The sequence below is a fragment of the Centropristis striata genome, chromosome 3, assembly GCF_030273125.1.
Source record: "Centropristis striata isolate RG_2023a ecotype Rhode Island chromosome 3, C.striata_1.0, whole genome shotgun sequence".
NCBI lineage: Eukaryota > Metazoa > Chordata > Actinopteri > Perciformes > Serranidae > Centropristis > Centropristis striata.
Genome location: NC_081519.1, coordinates 4,150,441 through 4,167,716, shown reverse-complemented (window position 1 = coordinate 4,167,716; position 17,276 = coordinate 4,150,441). Strand labels below are relative to the sequence as shown.

Sequence of the window (17,276 nt, the reverse complement as noted above, 5' to 3'; positions counted from 1 at the left end):
GACCTGAGTAGTCCCGAGTAGTCCTGAGTAGACCTGAGTAGTCCCGAGTAGTCCCGAGTAGACCTGAGTAGTCCCGAGTAGACCTGAGTAGTCCCGAGTAGTCCCGAGTACAGGGTTTGTGTCCCGTGTGAAAACAAAAGTAAACTAATTTTTACGTAACAACTCTGTACTTCACATCACCCTCGTAACAACTTCACTACGTACATTTATTAACTATTTAAACTGTCTTTTATTATTATTTTTTTCTCTTTTACTATTTATTAAACTATTCTTTTTGAGCAATTTAAGTACTTTTGAAATTAAGTTTGTTTCTTTTTAAATCTAATCTAGTACAAGCGACAACAAAAAAAAAATAATGAACTTAATTCTTCCCAAATGATTTTGTTTGTTACTTTGGAGTAAAACATCTGTAAACAGACTTTCTCTAAACAAGATTAATTTTTTTTTTACATTTTTTCCAACCAGTTAGTTTCTATAAAATGTCAGATAGTGAAAAATACCCTCTATAATTTTCCAGAGCTACAGGAGATGTCTTCAAGTTGCTTCAGATATTTTAGTGCAAAGATATAAAACTACTTCATCACCCACCTGGCCCTGATGTACATACAGTACAGGCCAAAAGTTTGGACACACACCTTCTCATTCAATGCATTTCCTTTATTTTCATGACTATTTACATTGTAGATTCATCAAAACTATGAATGAACACGTGGAATTATGTACTTAACAAAAAATTGTGAAATAACTGAAAACATGTCTTATATTCTAGTAAGCAAAGGGTGGCTACTTTGAGGAATCTAAAATACAAGACATGTTTTCAGTTATTTCACACTTTTTTTGTTAAGTACATAATTCCATATGTGTTCATTCATAGTTTTGATGCCATCAGTGAGAATCTACAATGTAAATAGTCATGAAAATAAAGAAAACGCATTGAATGAGAAGGTGTGTGTCCAAACTTTTGGCCTGTACTCTATATTGATTATTATGTATGTGTGACTGTAGATTTATTATTTATTGTCACTGATTGTGGCTCTGCTCGTCCTTCTGCAGATCATCCTCAACTCCATGCACAAAAAACTGCAAACTGTCTTTTATACCGCCTAACCAGGAAGGTTTCTGTTATTTTTGTCCCTCAGATTTTCATTCGGCACATTTCAATGTCAAACAGCGGATATTAAATAATAAAATAGTGATCTCCAATCCTCCATTCTGTTTATAACATGTTTATATCCGTATAAATACCCTCACGGCTATTAAAGATAAAACCGTCCGTCTGACTCAAAGGACAATCTCAGTTATTGATATTTAATAATCCTTTTATCTTTTCTGAGATGTGAAACAACAATCAGACACGTCTGCTGCTGTTATTTCTCTCTTTCTCAACAGATGTCACTTTAAAAAAAGGCGATTCATCAAAGTGCGTCTAGTTGTTGAGGTGCACTTATTATTTATGTGCTTTTAATTATTTTAACATATCAAGAATGCTTGAAACAATTAAACGCCCAAGTAAAGACTTGGGTGGATAAAGATGAAAGAAAAGTAAAAAAAAAAGAAAAAAGGATAAAAGAAAAGAAAAGGCTTGGCGATCATTATGTGAGCTGCTGCTGCTGCTGCTGCAGAACTTCAAAAAGTTTTTCATCCTGTGATTTCATCTTTGATTTTTACAAGCCTGTTTTTTATCGTAACACCATGTTTGTTGCCACATTCTGTTTATGAAGATGATTCCAGTACATTTTAGTATTAAAGACAGATTTTTATCGTGTTTGATATGAGGTGTTTCACTCACTATAACATCTGATTTTTGCCCAAAAACAAGCCCCGTTTTCATATAAAACACCTGCTCACACTGCTGAAATCAAACATCCACACTGCAAAAAAGGTGTCTAACAACAAGATAAAAACAGTAAATCTGAGGGAAATGATCTTGCTGCATGGACAGATAATTTACCTTGACAAGATTTGCTAGATTAAGATGATTAAATCTAGAAATAAACATGCTGAACACTTAAAATAATAAATTATCTCTTAAAACAAGAATAAAACCAGAATAAATCCACATAAAGCAGAATAAAACCAAATTAAACCAGAATAAAACCAAGATATTTCTTAAATTAAGATTGTTAAATCTAGAAATGAGCATGTTGAACGCTTAAAATAAGAAATGAACTCTTAAAACAAGAATAAAACCAGGATAAAACCACATAAAACCAGAATAAAACCACATAAAACCAGAATAAATCCATATAAAACCAGAATAAAACCACATTTTCTTATTTTAACTTTAAAGTTTTGGGCTATTTTGTCCATTTTTGAATCCTTTTCATCCTGCCTGTATACAGCACTTAAAAAATGTTTAGATGCCAATGATAATAATGATAATTTTTTTATTCTGGCTTACTAGATCAAAATTTTGAACCAAAAAGAAACAAAGAAAAAACAACATTCTCATTTTGTGTCTTTTTTGGTCATTTTGTGTCTTTTTTTTGGTCATTTTGTGGCCAATTTGTGTCTTTTTTTAGTAATTTTGTATCTTTTTTTGGTCACTTTGTTTCTTTTTTGGGCCATTTTGTGTCTTTTTTGGTCATTTTGTGTCTTTTTCTCATCATTCTGTGTCATAAAATATAAAAAAACATATAAATGCACAGACTGTAGTAACATTAAAATAAGCCAGAAATACTTGAAACGAGCATGTTTTGTTGGATAGAAAATGCTTTTAAAATATTGTTCAAACTTCATGCAATTAAATCTCTCAACTGGAGCCAATATTTTAGATAAAAACTCAGCTTATTCAACAGTTGAATAGCTTGAAAAGCATGAAAAAGCTCACAATGTCAATCCCAAAAACAGGTCTTTACACAATAAGGACATAATAATAATAATACTAATAATTAAATAAGCACATAAAGCTATACTCATAACAATATAATTAAGATACGATTGCTAGATAGAAGAAGAAAATACTTGGTAAGCTTCATGTTTTTTGCAGTGAAATCATAAAAACTATTCCAGATGTTTCCTGAAATCCTCATCATCAGTGATATTTAATATCAGTCCAGTCTGAAGCTCTGCTGGTAATTCCCGCCCGCTTGCTTCTCATCAATGTGTTTATTTGTTCTTTGGGAAGATAAACCTCCTCACTGATTAAATCTCCAACAACATGCAGAAAGGCTTTGTCAACATATTGATGTTCTGTGGCTTATTTCATGTTTGCACATGTGAACATGAGACTAAATTAGTTTTAATGTTACCTCCCACAGAAGACAAACATCTTTCGGAAATAAAAGAAATGTCATTCTCACAAAATGACTGATGGCATTAGACTCTAGCAAATGATGGCAAATATATGCAGACAAAAGAGAGATTTTTTTTTATTTTTTCAGACAGGATATTTTCTTTATCTGGTCTTGTTTGTAGATTCAGTGTCAACGATAAATCAGTAAAAGACACAGTTGATGCTGTGCTGATTATTCCTTTTGGTTCTGTTCCCCATCTGGTTTTTTCCCTCTTTATGAATAGTTTTGGAAAACCTTATACTCTAGAAGAGCTATTATTCTCGATTTTGTGTGTTTTTTGGTAATTTTGTGTCTTTTTTGGTAATTTTGTGTCTTTTTTTGGTAATTTTGTGTCCTTTTTGGTCATTTAGTGTCTTTTTTTAGTCATTTTGTTTCTTTTTTGGCATTTTGTTTCTTTTTTGGCCCATTTTGTGTCTTTTTTGGTCAATTTGTGTCTTTTTGTTGTCATTTTGTGTCATAAAATATGAAAAAAATATATAACTGCACAGACAGAGAGATTTTAGTTGTTGTCTGCTACATTATTTGTCCAAATTCCGTCTTTGTTAATGGTAAAGAAACTACAAACTTACATTAATATGCCATCTATTTGTCATTTATAAATGATTTAGTTAGTTAAACATTAATAAATCATGTATTTACCATTCTAAATGGCCTATATATGGTTTATAAATGATCATTAAACATTAATAAACTTAAATCTGTTTACCATTTATAAATGAGGGTGATTGTAAAGTGTTACCAGATTTGCCATCAACCCGTCCAAACGTATACTTAAAACACACATATAATATGACAGAGAAAGAAATGAAATACAGCACAATGTGAGGAGAGGAAAGGAGGAAAAAATAAGAAAGAAACAAAGTTTTATCATATATTAAGCCTGCACTGTTTATTATTCCTCCTGCTTGTAAACCAGCAAGTTGTGACTCTTCACACAGAAACAAACAGAAAGTTGTATTGTGCAGAACGACCGCCGCGATGCTGCTCAATATTCACTCCCATCTTGATTACATGTGGTGCAAAATAATCCCCAACATCACTAATAAGCATCACTTTTAAATCTGCAGTTTCCCCGCAAGTAGCTGCTGCAAATCTCCCACCACCGAAGAAGAATAAAAGTCAACATTTCCATAGAAACAAACAGGTCTGTTGCTTGTTCTAATAGAAACATGGATAGGGGCCGATAGAGCGAGCCAGAGAAATGAAAGCCAAAAGAGGAAACGCAGGGATTCATTTCATGCTAGTAAAGACAATTTGAATTGAACTGAGGGTTCAGAGAGAGAGAATGACATAGACACATATAGGTGAGAGAGAGAGAGAGAGAGAGAGAGGGAGAGAGAGAGAGAGAGAGAGAGCTTAATAAAACAGGCCATTCATTGTGCAGCACAGTGGAAGTTAATTAAGTTATGATTAATGTGTTACAGCTGCCGTTATCTTTTCAATGAAGCCTGTTTTCTTCTGTCTCAGCCCCCAAGGTGCAAAAGAACACACACACACACATATGCACAGGGAGAAACACACACACACACACACACACACACATTCTTGGACTTCTATCTTTGTGAGGACCCTCATTGGAATAGTGAATTCCCTTGCAAGGTTATAATAATTTTGGATTTTTCTTAAGTTTTAGTTTTTAATTTTGTTGTGATTTTTTGTTTTCAAATTCAGTTAGTTTGAATGAGTTTTTAGAGTGAGTTTGCTAGTTTTAGTTTAGTATTTTTTTTTTTTTAAATGCTTTAGTTTTAGTTTAGTTTTTATTAGTTGTAGTTTTTTGTAATGGGGTATTTGTTGGGTGGGAGATTGAAAGAGGCCACAGTAAATTTTGCCTTTATTTCCTTTGTCTTATCCATCTTCGTTATGTATGAAAAAAGTTGACAAAGACGAAAACGAAGGACATTTTTGCTATAATTTTAGTTAGTTTTGTAACCACACGATACAGTTTCAGTTAATTGTCATCATCATGTAACCTTTAACCCTTAAAACAAAGCCTGAAATCTAAAAAAAGCCTTTAAAGAAGTGAGGACCGGCCGAAATGTCCTCACTTTGCCGCTAGCATCAGTTAGCCACTAGCATCAGTTAGCCGCTAGCATCAGTTAGCCGCTAGCATCAGTTAGCCGCTAGCATCAGTTAGCCGCTAGCTTTCGCTAATGACCGAATTTCACAACAAAGAAATAAGAGTTATCAGAACTATTGTCCCTTGTTTTGAACCCCAACTTAAAGATATAAGTAACAACAACTCACCAACTTGTTTCTGAGCAGACAACTGGCTTCCTTTGTTGTGCTAACTTACATTATTGCCCTAAATGTCAATAATTTATATTTCCAAGTTTTACCAACTTAAATCACTGTTTTAGGCCAAAAAATACAAGTTGGCGTTTTTGCAGTGTATAACGCATAAACACAGATGCTTCTTGCTATATAGATAGATAGCCACACACACACACACACACACAGATCTATAGGTACGTTGTGTGAGTCATGATGCACATGATCGCTAACATGCTGCAGAGCAGCGTGCAGGTGTCGAGGTGCACTGTGAGTCATAGACGGCTTTATTTTCCCGTATTTGCACACACAAAGACACCACCCAGATATCCAGGTAGTAGACAGTGTTCATCATGAAAGGTGAGACCACAAACACACACACACACACACACACACACACACAAGAGTGAGTGATAAGGGTTTGAATAAAAATGGCAGCATCTAATTGCGTTTCTTTGTTAGGGTAATTTGCTATGCTCCACCGGCTGGGGCCTTAATCAACACCTTGGAATTACTAATCAAAATACTCTTCTGTCAGACTTCTCTGACAGTCTGCTCCTGTGTGTGTGTATGTGTGTGTGTGTGTGTGTGTGCACACCTCCACATCTGTGACTCATCACTTGTTGTGGAGATTTTGACCCTTGACTTCTTGGTCCAAGACAGTTTTTTTTCCTATAATATCCTTATTCCAATTATAGAACAGTATGTTTAACCCGTACACGTACACACACTAATGCATGACGCACAAACACACAAACACAATTCCTGCAGGTGCAAAAGCTTCTTAATTCCAAGTGCAAAAACCAACTGACAAAAAATAAGGAATAAATATCTAGAATTAAGCAAATACATGCTCGAAACAAGTCAAATTATCTGCCAGTGCAGTAAATAATATTTCTTTAAATGAGTAAAAACAAAAGTATCCAGGCACTGGAAAACAATGATTTCTTGAAATAAATTCAGATATACTTATTTTGAGCAATTGTGGCTTTAAAAGGCCGACTGTAATAACATTAAAATAAGACAGTAATACTTGAAACTAGCACGTTTTTTATGGGTAGAAAATGCTTTTGAAATAACATTCAAACTACATGCAATTGGAACAATATCTCGGTACTGAAAAACAATGATGCACATTGTGAACACAAATTCTACAGGTGCACAAGCTTCTTAAGTCCAAGTGTTGTTTGTTTTTTGTCAGTAGAAAGCACTTAAACACACTGCAAAAACCAACTGACAAAAAATGAGGAATAAATAACTAGAATTAAGCAAATACATGCTTGAATCAAGTCAAATTATCTGCCAGAGCAGTTAGTAATATTTCTTTGTAAGAATTCTTTAAATAAGTAAAAATATCTAGGCACTGGAAAACAATGATGTCTTGAAATAAATCCAGAAATACTTATTTTGAGCAATTGTGGCTTGAAAAGGCCAACTGTAGTAACATTAAAATAAGACAGTAATACTTGAAAGAGCACCTTTTTTGTGGGTAGAAAATGTTTTAGGAAAAAATTCACCATATTCAACAGTTGAATAGCTTTAACTCCATGGAGTGTTATAGGGCTATTTTGTCAATATTTGAATTCTGAAGTCTTTTTGTGTCTTTTTTGGTAATTTTGTGTCTTTTTTTGTCATTTTGTGTCTTTTTTGGTCATTTGTGTCTCTTGTTGTGTCTTTTATAGTTATTTTGTGTCTTTTTTTGGTAATTTTGTGTCTTTTTGTTTCTTTTTTGTGTCTGTTGTTGTGTCTTTTATAGTTATTTTGTGTCTTTTTTTGGTAATTTTGTGTCTTTTGTGGGTTTTTTTGGGTTATTCTGTCTTCTCATTTAGTGTCTTTTTTAGTCATTTTGTATCTTTTTTTGGTCTGCTTTGTTTTTACGTCTGGATGTGATGAAGAAGCCATGCTTTGGCACTTGTGGAGACTCCAGAGGGTTAAAAAGCATGAAAAAGCTCACAATGTCCATCCTAAAAACAAGTCTTTAAACAATAAGGTAATTACATAAGCACATAATAATAATAAAACTCATAATTAGATAAACACATAAAGCTATGGTCAGTAGGTAAATTATACTCAAAACAATATTGTTGTCGTACACGTAGTGAAGGACAAAATGCTCTGAATGCCCAAAAACCCTGGGAATATTTAGGCTTCATTGGAATGATGAATTGTGCAGAATCTGGAGTGAGTCACATTCAGTGACTGTAATAGTGACTGACATATTGTCATTTAAGTCATTTGTCACTGTAGTGCCATCTGTTAGCAAAACGCCATCGTATTTTTGCTGCACTGCTAAAGAGCTGATGTGTGCACAAATCTTCTATATATTATTATGAATGCACAATGCATGCACAAAAGGACTCAAACTGACCACAAAATGACAAAAAATGACCACAAAGAAACACAAATTGACCAAAAAGGACACAAAATGACCAAAAAAAGACACACAATGACCAAAAAAGGAAACAAAATGACAAAAAAAAAGAAACAAAATGATCAAAAAAGACACAAAATGGCCAAAAAAAGACACAAAATGAAAAAAGACACAACAACAGGCATAAAATGACAAAAAAAGACACAAAATAACCAAAAAAAGACACAACATGAAAAGAGACACAACAACAGGCAAAAAATGACCAAAAAAAAAGACACAAAATTACTAAAAAAAGACACAAAATGATTAAAAAAAAAACACAAAAAAAGACACAAAATGGAAAAAAAAGACACAAAAGAGACAATTTGAAAAAAACACACAAAATGACCAAAAAAAGACACAAAAAGACATGAAAAGGATTCAAAAATGAACAAAATAGCCCTAGACTCCATGGAGTTAAAATGTTTTTAAAAACCCACATGTATAGACTGGCATTCATGCAATAATTCTAATGTTTTTACACATATTTTATATTTATTTATATTTAAATATCATATCATATTTTTGTTTCTATTATTTTATCTTTTATTTTATATAATGCTTGTTCACTGTAGATGATGTTCTCTTATTTTGGTTTTAACTGTTGTGTTGCCTCAATAACATTGTATTTCGTAAACCCTGCACGTTGTAACCCTGGTTTAGAATGGTGCTATAGAAATACAGAAATAAATAAATAAATAATTTGCAGCTTTCCAATGAAACCTGCATGCTGTCAGAAAACACTGGTCCCTCCGCTGGGTGATGCTTTGAATCTGAAGGATGTCCGTGCCACAGTTTCATTGCTTGGAAAATGTCAGGAGGGCTTTGAAACTCCCCACAGCGGAGGTCCTCCTAAATCTCCTTGATGTTTTGCAGAAAGATAGATAATGGCACCCAATTCTCCAGTGTAAAAGGAAACGCTGCGGCGCATCCGTCTTGTTTTGTTACATTCAATTTGCGGCTGTAAATAGCTGAATGTTCACAATGTTTTCCCCAAAAGCTTTTCTCGGCTGATGTGCATCAGACAAAGAGCAGTGGAAGCTTTTTTTTAGCCATTGTCAGACCTGTTTCTGTGCCTCGTAGCAGGGATTTATTCCTTTATTCCACAGTGATTTACACAGAGTGCAAAAAGAGTAAAGCAGATCAAACTTCACTTCCTCCTTCGCCAAAATCTCGCTCCGCCAATAGCAAACAGAATAAAGGTGAATACGATGAGCAAAGTGAGAAACAAAACGAAGAGGTGAGAGGAAGGGAAAATACACACACAGACACACACACACACAGACACACACACACACACACGCACACACACGAAGAAAAAAAAACACACACACCTTCATTTTAACACATTTCAGTCAGTTGTCCCTCCTGGCTCTGTCTGTCTCCTTCTCCTTAACATTTAGAACAATTTACACCCCTCAGTGTGTGTGTGTGTGTGTGTGTGTGTGTGTGTGTGTGTGTGTGTGACATGGTTTAAATTTGTGTTTTTGTTACAGTTTGACAGCATCGCTCCCTGACAATGTGTCAGACACCTCTGTGTAAAGATGTGTGAAAGCCTGTCTAGTCCTAAAATCTCTCTCTCTCACACACACACACACGCACACACACTGTTGTTACCAGGTAGATTTTACTATAATGAGTCAAGTGTGTGTGTGCAGCAGGTGTTTACTCTCCTCCTGCCACTGATTTGTTGTGCAGTAAATATCTACAAACATGGACAACTGCAGTCTTTCTAGAAGCATTTGGATCATTTTCTAACACAAAACTTCGGCTTTCAGATGTAACATGAGCCAATAAAGTGCTGTGTTGTGCAGTTTGTCACATGGTAAAACAAGTAATCCAATAATTTGCTGCTCAACTCCATAAAACACTTACTTTTCATAAAGTACCACACCATCCAGCACATACACATTGAACATTGATATTCGCTGGAAACTATTAGAATATTATTGGAAAATCGAACCTTGTAGCCACTTTAAAACTCCTAAAGATAGGTAGGCTAAATAGACTTACAGATGAGATGAGTCAGGGTGGAAATCCAGAGTGAATTGTGTTACTGACCAGGTGTAGGCCTATCACACAATGGGGAGGAGCTTCACTAAAAGGGGGCGGAGCTCCCCTAAGAGGCGTCCGATCGGAAACAGTGCAATGCTGCAACACGTCCTACGTAAATATTAATGATATTTTGAAAAATTAATTCAAAAGTCTTTGAAATTGAGGATGCACACCTTCGTGCCATGAGCAAGACACGAAATCTGAGGTCATTCTGAGAGATATGAACTAGACCAGGGGTCTCAAACTCAAATTACCTGGGGTCCACTGGAGGCAGTATCAAAATGACCAAAAAAAGACTCAAACTTACAAAAAAGACAGAAAATGACTGAAAAAAACACTAAATTATTAAAAAAAAGACACAAAATTACCAAAAAAGATACAAAATTACCAAAAAAGACACAAAATGACCAAAAAAGACACAAAATTACCCAAAAGACACGAAATGACCAACAAAGGAAACAAAATAACCAAAAAAAGACACAAAATTACAAAAAAAAGACACAAAATGACCAAAAAAAGACACAAAATGACCAAAAAGACACTAAATAATTAAAAAAAAGACACAGAATAACAAAAAAGACACAAAATGACCAAAAAAGACACAAAATGACCACAAAATGATCAAAAAAAGACACAAAATTACCCCCAAAAAAAGACATTAAATATGTGAACAATTAGTAGTTCCACAAATACATATCTGGCCTAAAGTTATGGGACTACGCAGAAGACTTAATTTCCCATAGTGCTGATAGTTTTACCACATCGAATTAAAGCTTAAAGTTGACATTTTAATCTCAAAGTCATTGTTTCATCCAAAGAGCAGCGTGATGATTAAAGAGCCGTTTCTTCTGAGAAAAGAGTCTCCGTGTAAAATACGTCCAGAGTGCTCTGAATGGGAATGTGAGCATCTCGACATCAGGTGGACGTTTTCCCCTGACAGGAGACAGTTGGTCCATTGACATTGAATTAGTCATTGACTTTGTGAGCTAATGGACTTTTGGTTTGAGGTATTCCATCCAAATGAGTTTGATTTGAATGTAGGGCTCCCGGCGGTCAGCTTGAAAATGTGTCTACAGCCCCCCCAAAAAAAAAAAAATCACAGGAGCTGCGGTCGTTTGTTGCATTATTCACCAGTTATACACTGTAAAAAAACAATATGTTTAATACTGGCAGCTGTGGTTGCCAGAACTTCAGCTTAAAAATTACAGTGAGTGGGTTTTCTACTGTAAATTTAAATGTAAATATCTGTAATTTAGACTGAATATTCCTGTTATGTTTTGGGTAATTGTGTCATTCATTCACTCATCATGGTATTTCTCCATTAATTTTAGATGAAAAATGTTATATTTTTACAGCAGAACTGTGAGTTTCCTACAGTTAATGACGGTAAAAGGTAAAGTTTTGTGTTATTCTTTGATTTACGGTAATTAACAGTGACTACTACGGTGATATACAATTTTTTATTTTACGCCAGGGGTCTCAAACTCAAATTACCTGGGGGCCGCTGGAGGCAATATCAAAATGACCCAAAAAAAAGGCAAAATAAAAAAAAAAAAGACACAAAATAACCAAAAAAAAAGACACAAAATGACAGAAAAAACTAAATTGTTAGAAAAGACGCAAAATGACCAATAAAGACACAAAATTACTAAAAAAAAGAGACAAAATGACCAACAAATTAAACAGAATTACCAAAAAAAGACACAAATTATTTAAAAAAGACAGAAAATGACCCAAAAAGACAGAAAATGACCCAAAAAGACAGGAAATGACCAAAAAAAACACACAAAATGACAGAGAAAACTAAATTACTTATAAGACACAAAATGACCAAAAAAAGAGACAAAATGACCCTAAAAAGAGACAAAATTATTAAAAAAGAGACAAAATGCCCCAGAAACACACAAAATGACCAAAAAAAACACCAAAATGACAAAAAATGAACAGAATTATCAAAAAAGACACAAAATGATCCAAAAAAGACACAAAATGACCCAAAAAATACACAGTTACTAAAAAAGACACAAAATTATTTTAAAAAAAGACCAGAATTACCAAAAACAGACACAACATTTGTATGCCCTATTTCTGATGTAATTTAACAGTGTTTTACTGTAATTTCTACAAACATTTTTTACAGCGTAGGTCGTCATTACAGCTACATCAAGCCGTATAAAAGTCCAAACTTACAGCTAAACGTGTTTTCAAAAAGCTTTAAGATTATGAGCCCATAAGAAGCTCTGCTCTCCTCAGGGAATTACTTTCATTACGAAGACATAACCTGCAACATCTTCATATAATTGAACGACTGATGAGCACAAAAACAGCTTAAATGAAAGTGTTCTCATGATAAAAGGCTCGACTTTTCAGTGTCACTTTGAATGTCTTTTTCTCTCAGTTTCTTATAAACCTGAGTGAGTCTGCGTTTGATGCAAATCAGCAAGACTTTGGACAGCAGAGAGCAGTCTTATATATATATATATATATATATATATATAATAAATATATATGAAAGAGACTTGAGTCTTTCACAATGTAAGAACTATAATGGAATACCCTGTCATAGTTAATTGTTGCAAACGTCCTTCATGATAACATTTTGTGGAGCGAGCAGCGGGTTTCATTCTGCCTCATAGGGGAAAAAGCCCCAAATTAGATTTCCAGTAACTTAATATTTCTGATGAGTGGACTCCAACATATTTGAAACTTTTGCTACACCAAATAACAGAATTAAGTGATAAAAACTCCTCTCACTCTCGTTTCATCCTGCCCTCCTCGGATACATTACTTCCTTTTGCTCTTTCAGTTCACGCCTTGTTTCTATCAGAAGTTTTATACTTCTGAACGTTTAGGACGAGAGGATGAAGCCTTTTTGCAGGATTAATTTTGTGTTTAACCCTTTGATGCACAACATGGTCTAAAGTGACCCGATTAAGTTTTATGTTCTATATTTTTGCAATAAATTAATTGCATCATTCAGTATTGCAGGTTTTCCTCAAATAACTTGTTTTTGATCATCATACATGCTAATTTTTTGTTGTAATTTCTCACTTTTTGAATAAAAGCCCTTTTTTTTTAGCACTGCGCTTCTAATGCATAATAAAAAAGACACAACAACAGACACAAAATAACCAAATAAAGACACAACAACAGACACATAATGGCCAAAAAAGACACAACAACAGACACAAAATGACCAAAAAATACACAAAATAACTAAAAAAAAGACACAACAAACGACCCATAATGACCAAAAAAAACACAACAACAGACACAAAATGACCCAAAAATACACAAAATAACAAAAAAAGACACAACAACAGACCCATAATGACCAAAAAAGTCACAAAGTAACAAAAAAAGACACAAAATGACCAAAAAAGACACAACAACAGACACAAAATGACCAAAAAAGACACAACAACAGACACAAAATGACCAAAAAAGACACGAAATAACAAAAAAAGACACAACAACAGACACAAAATGACCAAAAAAGACACAAAGTTACAAAGAAAGACACAAAATGACAAAAAAAAGACACAAAAAAGACATGAAAAGGATTAAAAAATTGACAAAATAGTCCAAGACTCCATAGAGTTAATGGCTTCAAGGAGAGTTTGTTTGACAAGCTGTTAATGAACTTCAACATTTTCTTACAGTACGTATATCTTTCATGTTGAGTTGTATTCTAAGGTGTCTTGTTGCTCTCTGTCCCTGCAGTGCCTGGCTCAGTGCCCATGGAGTCTCTGCAGAACACGCCTTATGAAGAGAAGATCTTCATGCAGTGGAAAGCTCCCAACGAGACCAACGGGGTCATCACGCTGTACGAGGTCAGTCACAGTCTGCATCATGTCTCATGTCTCAACGCCGCTGTACATGGATTTTCCCGCCACACGCCACATGTATGAAAAGTGAACTTGCCGTGAGATTATGGGGTGGCACCGCAAACTTTTGTCTGGCGGAAACTATTTTCTTTTATGCTCTATTTAAAACGTGTTTCATATCTAAACTCTTACTACACACAACTGATTTTTATAGTTTACAGCTCTGGGAAAATGGAGGGAAAATGCCGTTTCCCACCATCAATAACCCATTGTAAATACGAGGGAATAGATGATTTTTTTTCATCTATTATCATATTTTAGACTTCCCCTGCGTACTGCTGCCATGGTGCAGGTCTCAGTTCAATCAAGACTCAGGCTACGTTTACATGATGACGGTCTGAACAGAAGACGCAAAAGTGGCGTCACGTCTTCACTTTTTATTCCGTGTTTAGACGAGCGTTTTCGGGAGGAAATCTGCTGCATACGGTGACGCAAAAGTGTGTGGAATTGGATTGTATGCAGCCAGGCGGCATCACTTAAAGCCATAAGAGCGTCTTTGGGCATGCAGAAGTTTTCACACCATGTATTTTCATCAGCTACTCCTTCCACAAAGTTACAGATCCTTCTCTGTTCACTAATACTATCTGTACATATCCTGTACATTTGGTGGAAAGACTCCTGTAAGTTTATTAGAGCTGCCAGAGCAGCTTGAAGGTCCGACGCATGGAAATAATCCCACGTTTGTTTATTTCCTGTACTGGAGCATGTATGTGACGTAAACACATACGTGACGTGAGCAGATCAGATCAGAGTTTTGTGTCTTGTCAGTGTAGACGACACGCTACGGAGGAGAGGATTTAACTTTTCCACTTTGGAAGGTGGTTTCAGATTTTTGCGTTTTTAAGCCCCAAAAACGCCGTCACCGTCTAAACGAAAGGCACTTCCCATAAAATATTTTGTAGTTTTTACCCGTTTTTACCTCGTGTAAACGGGGCCTCAGACGCAGAAACTTTGTTTAAAAGTATTGAGAAGACTGACGGAAAAGAGCAAGTAGTTCTTTGTTCATCACTGCCAGGACTTATTGGTTTCACATATGAGTTATATGATATCCAGGAATAGATATGAACACTCAGAGAATTAGATATGAGCAGCGACTGAGACGTGAGTGTAAATTCTAATGGAAGGAGAACGAGGAAAGTAAGACTTGGAAATGAAGAGAAAGTGGAAGAGAGACTGATCCCCTGACAGTCCTTGAGACAATGTTTGGAAGTGAGTGAGATAGAGAGATAGATTGCCATTGTGTGTGTGTGTGTGTGTGTGTGTGTGTGGTTATAGACGGTTTATTCGGGTTGAAGTTGAGTTGAGCCCTCTATCTAATGAATTATTGACCCGTTCTCTGCCTCCTGTCTGCCTCTTATATCACTGCATCAAGGAGCTCCCTCACACCAAGACCTGGCAGGGCTATTAGTGTGTGTGTGTGTGTGTGTGTGTGTGTGTGTGTGTGTCTGTGCCTGTGTGTCTGTGTGTTGAAGAGGGAGAAGGACCAAGCAAAGAATTGTGTGTTCTTGCATAAGTTGGTGAGTTGCGTGAGAAAGAAAATTACTTAACAAATGATAAAAAGTGTGTGTGTGTGTGTGTGTGTGTGTGTGTGTGTGTGTGCGTGCGTGTGTGTGTGTGTGTGTGAGAGAGAGAAAGGATATGTAAAGTGGAGGGTGTGTGAAGAAAATCTGTTCGAAAATGTGTGCAAGCCTCATTTATTAAGCACATTATTTATTATTGTTTACCTTGTGTCTGTGTGTGTGTGTGTGTGTGTGTGTGTGTGTGTGTGTGTGTGTGTGCGTGCGTTGAAGAGGGAGAAGTACCAAGCAAAGAATTGTGTGCATAACTTGTATAAGTTATATATAAGTAAGTATAAGTTACATAAAGTCTGTGTGTGTGTGTGTGTGTGTGTGTGTGAGTGTGTGTGTGTGTGTGTGTGTGTGTGTGTGCGTGTGTGTGTGGAGAAAATCTGTCAGGTAGAAAGTGTGTGCAAACCTCATTTATTAAGGACATTATTTATTATTGTTTGCCTTGAAGTAGGAATGAATATGAATATCAATCATCTCTTTTTCCATTTGAAAATGTTTCTAAAATGTGTTTGTGCTGATGCATTCACCTCTTCTGATATCATGACTTTATTTAAAACTCTGAGATCAACTGTGTGTCACACATCTATTACCACATTAAGTTGCAGATTAAGTTGCACTTGATATCTATTGCATTTCTATTTTCTAATCTTCCTTTAACAAAAAAAGAAATCATATTTTTCTCAGGCTGCAACTAGTAAGTAGTTTACTTTTTAATCAATCTTGCACATAAACATTATTTTTCTAAAATGTTGAAAAATTCCCAGAGTTCAAGGTGGCATCGCAAAATAATTAGTTTTTTGTTAAAACAACCTGCTGTTTTTAATTAAAAGTTATCTGGCAAAAAAAAAAAAATACAAAATCTGCTAAATCTCACAGTTAAGGATCTGAAATGAGAGAATATTTGTTTAATAAATGACTAAAATCAGATGCTGTGACTTCTTCTCCATCTGCCTTAAAGCAACGTTTCTGTAGTTATTGAGAGAAATAGAGTGCCTGTAGGAAGTATGGATTCATATTGCAGTGCAAATTGCCATTTGGCAAAACAAATCCACACAGCGATAGTGTTGGCTGCCTCTTGCTAGTGTTATCTTAATTTGTTTTTTCTTTTTTTAATGGATCAAATTGATGCGGAAGAAAGGGCTTAAATCTCCGCTTAGCATGCTAATGCTAATAGCACATGACGCAGTTTGCTGCACTAAAAGTACATTAACATGAACCCAATTAGCTGATATACTATATTGCATGTAAGTATCTCATAATTGATTATGGGCATTACGCTAAGCAACATGAATGTCATCCCTGAATGACATAGTAATGCAACATAAGAAGTGACTAAAGCTAAATCTCCGCTTAGCATGCTAATAGCTAATAACAGAATTTGCACATTAAATGCAGACCACTACAACGTCTGCAACTCCATAAAACACTTCCTTTTCATAAGGTACCACACCATCCAGCACATACACATTGAACATTGATATTCGCTGGAAACTATTTTAATATCATTGGAAAATGGAACGTTGTAGCCACTTTAAAACTCCTAAAGATAGGTAGGCTAAATAGACTTCCAGATGAGATGTGTAGGCCTTCCAGTGTAGGCCTATCACACAATGGGGCGGAGCTACACTAAAAGGGGGCGGAGCTCCCCTAAAAGGCGTCCGATCTGAAACAGTGCAATGCCGCAACACGTCCTACGTAAATAATGATATTTTGAAAATTAATTCAAAATCTTCAAAATCAAGGATGCACACCTTAGTGCCATGTGCATGCTTCTTGTTTTTATAGATATATA

The 17,276-nt window shown here is 35.2% G+C and overlaps 1 protein-coding gene across 1 annotated transcript in view; it reads left to right on the top strand.

The window, feature by feature from the left end:
* Positions 1 to 17,276, top strand: part of ptprt (protein tyrosine phosphatase receptor type T) — a 555,356-nt gene that overhangs the window by 255,627 nt on the left and 282,453 nt on the right. Inside the window, exon 11 of the mRNA XM_059329753.1 lies at positions 13,753 to 13,862. Within this exon, the coding sequence (XP_059185736.1) occupies positions 13,753 to 13,862 (110 nt within the window). The remainder of the gene's footprint in view (positions 1 to 13,752; positions 13,863 to 17,276) is intronic.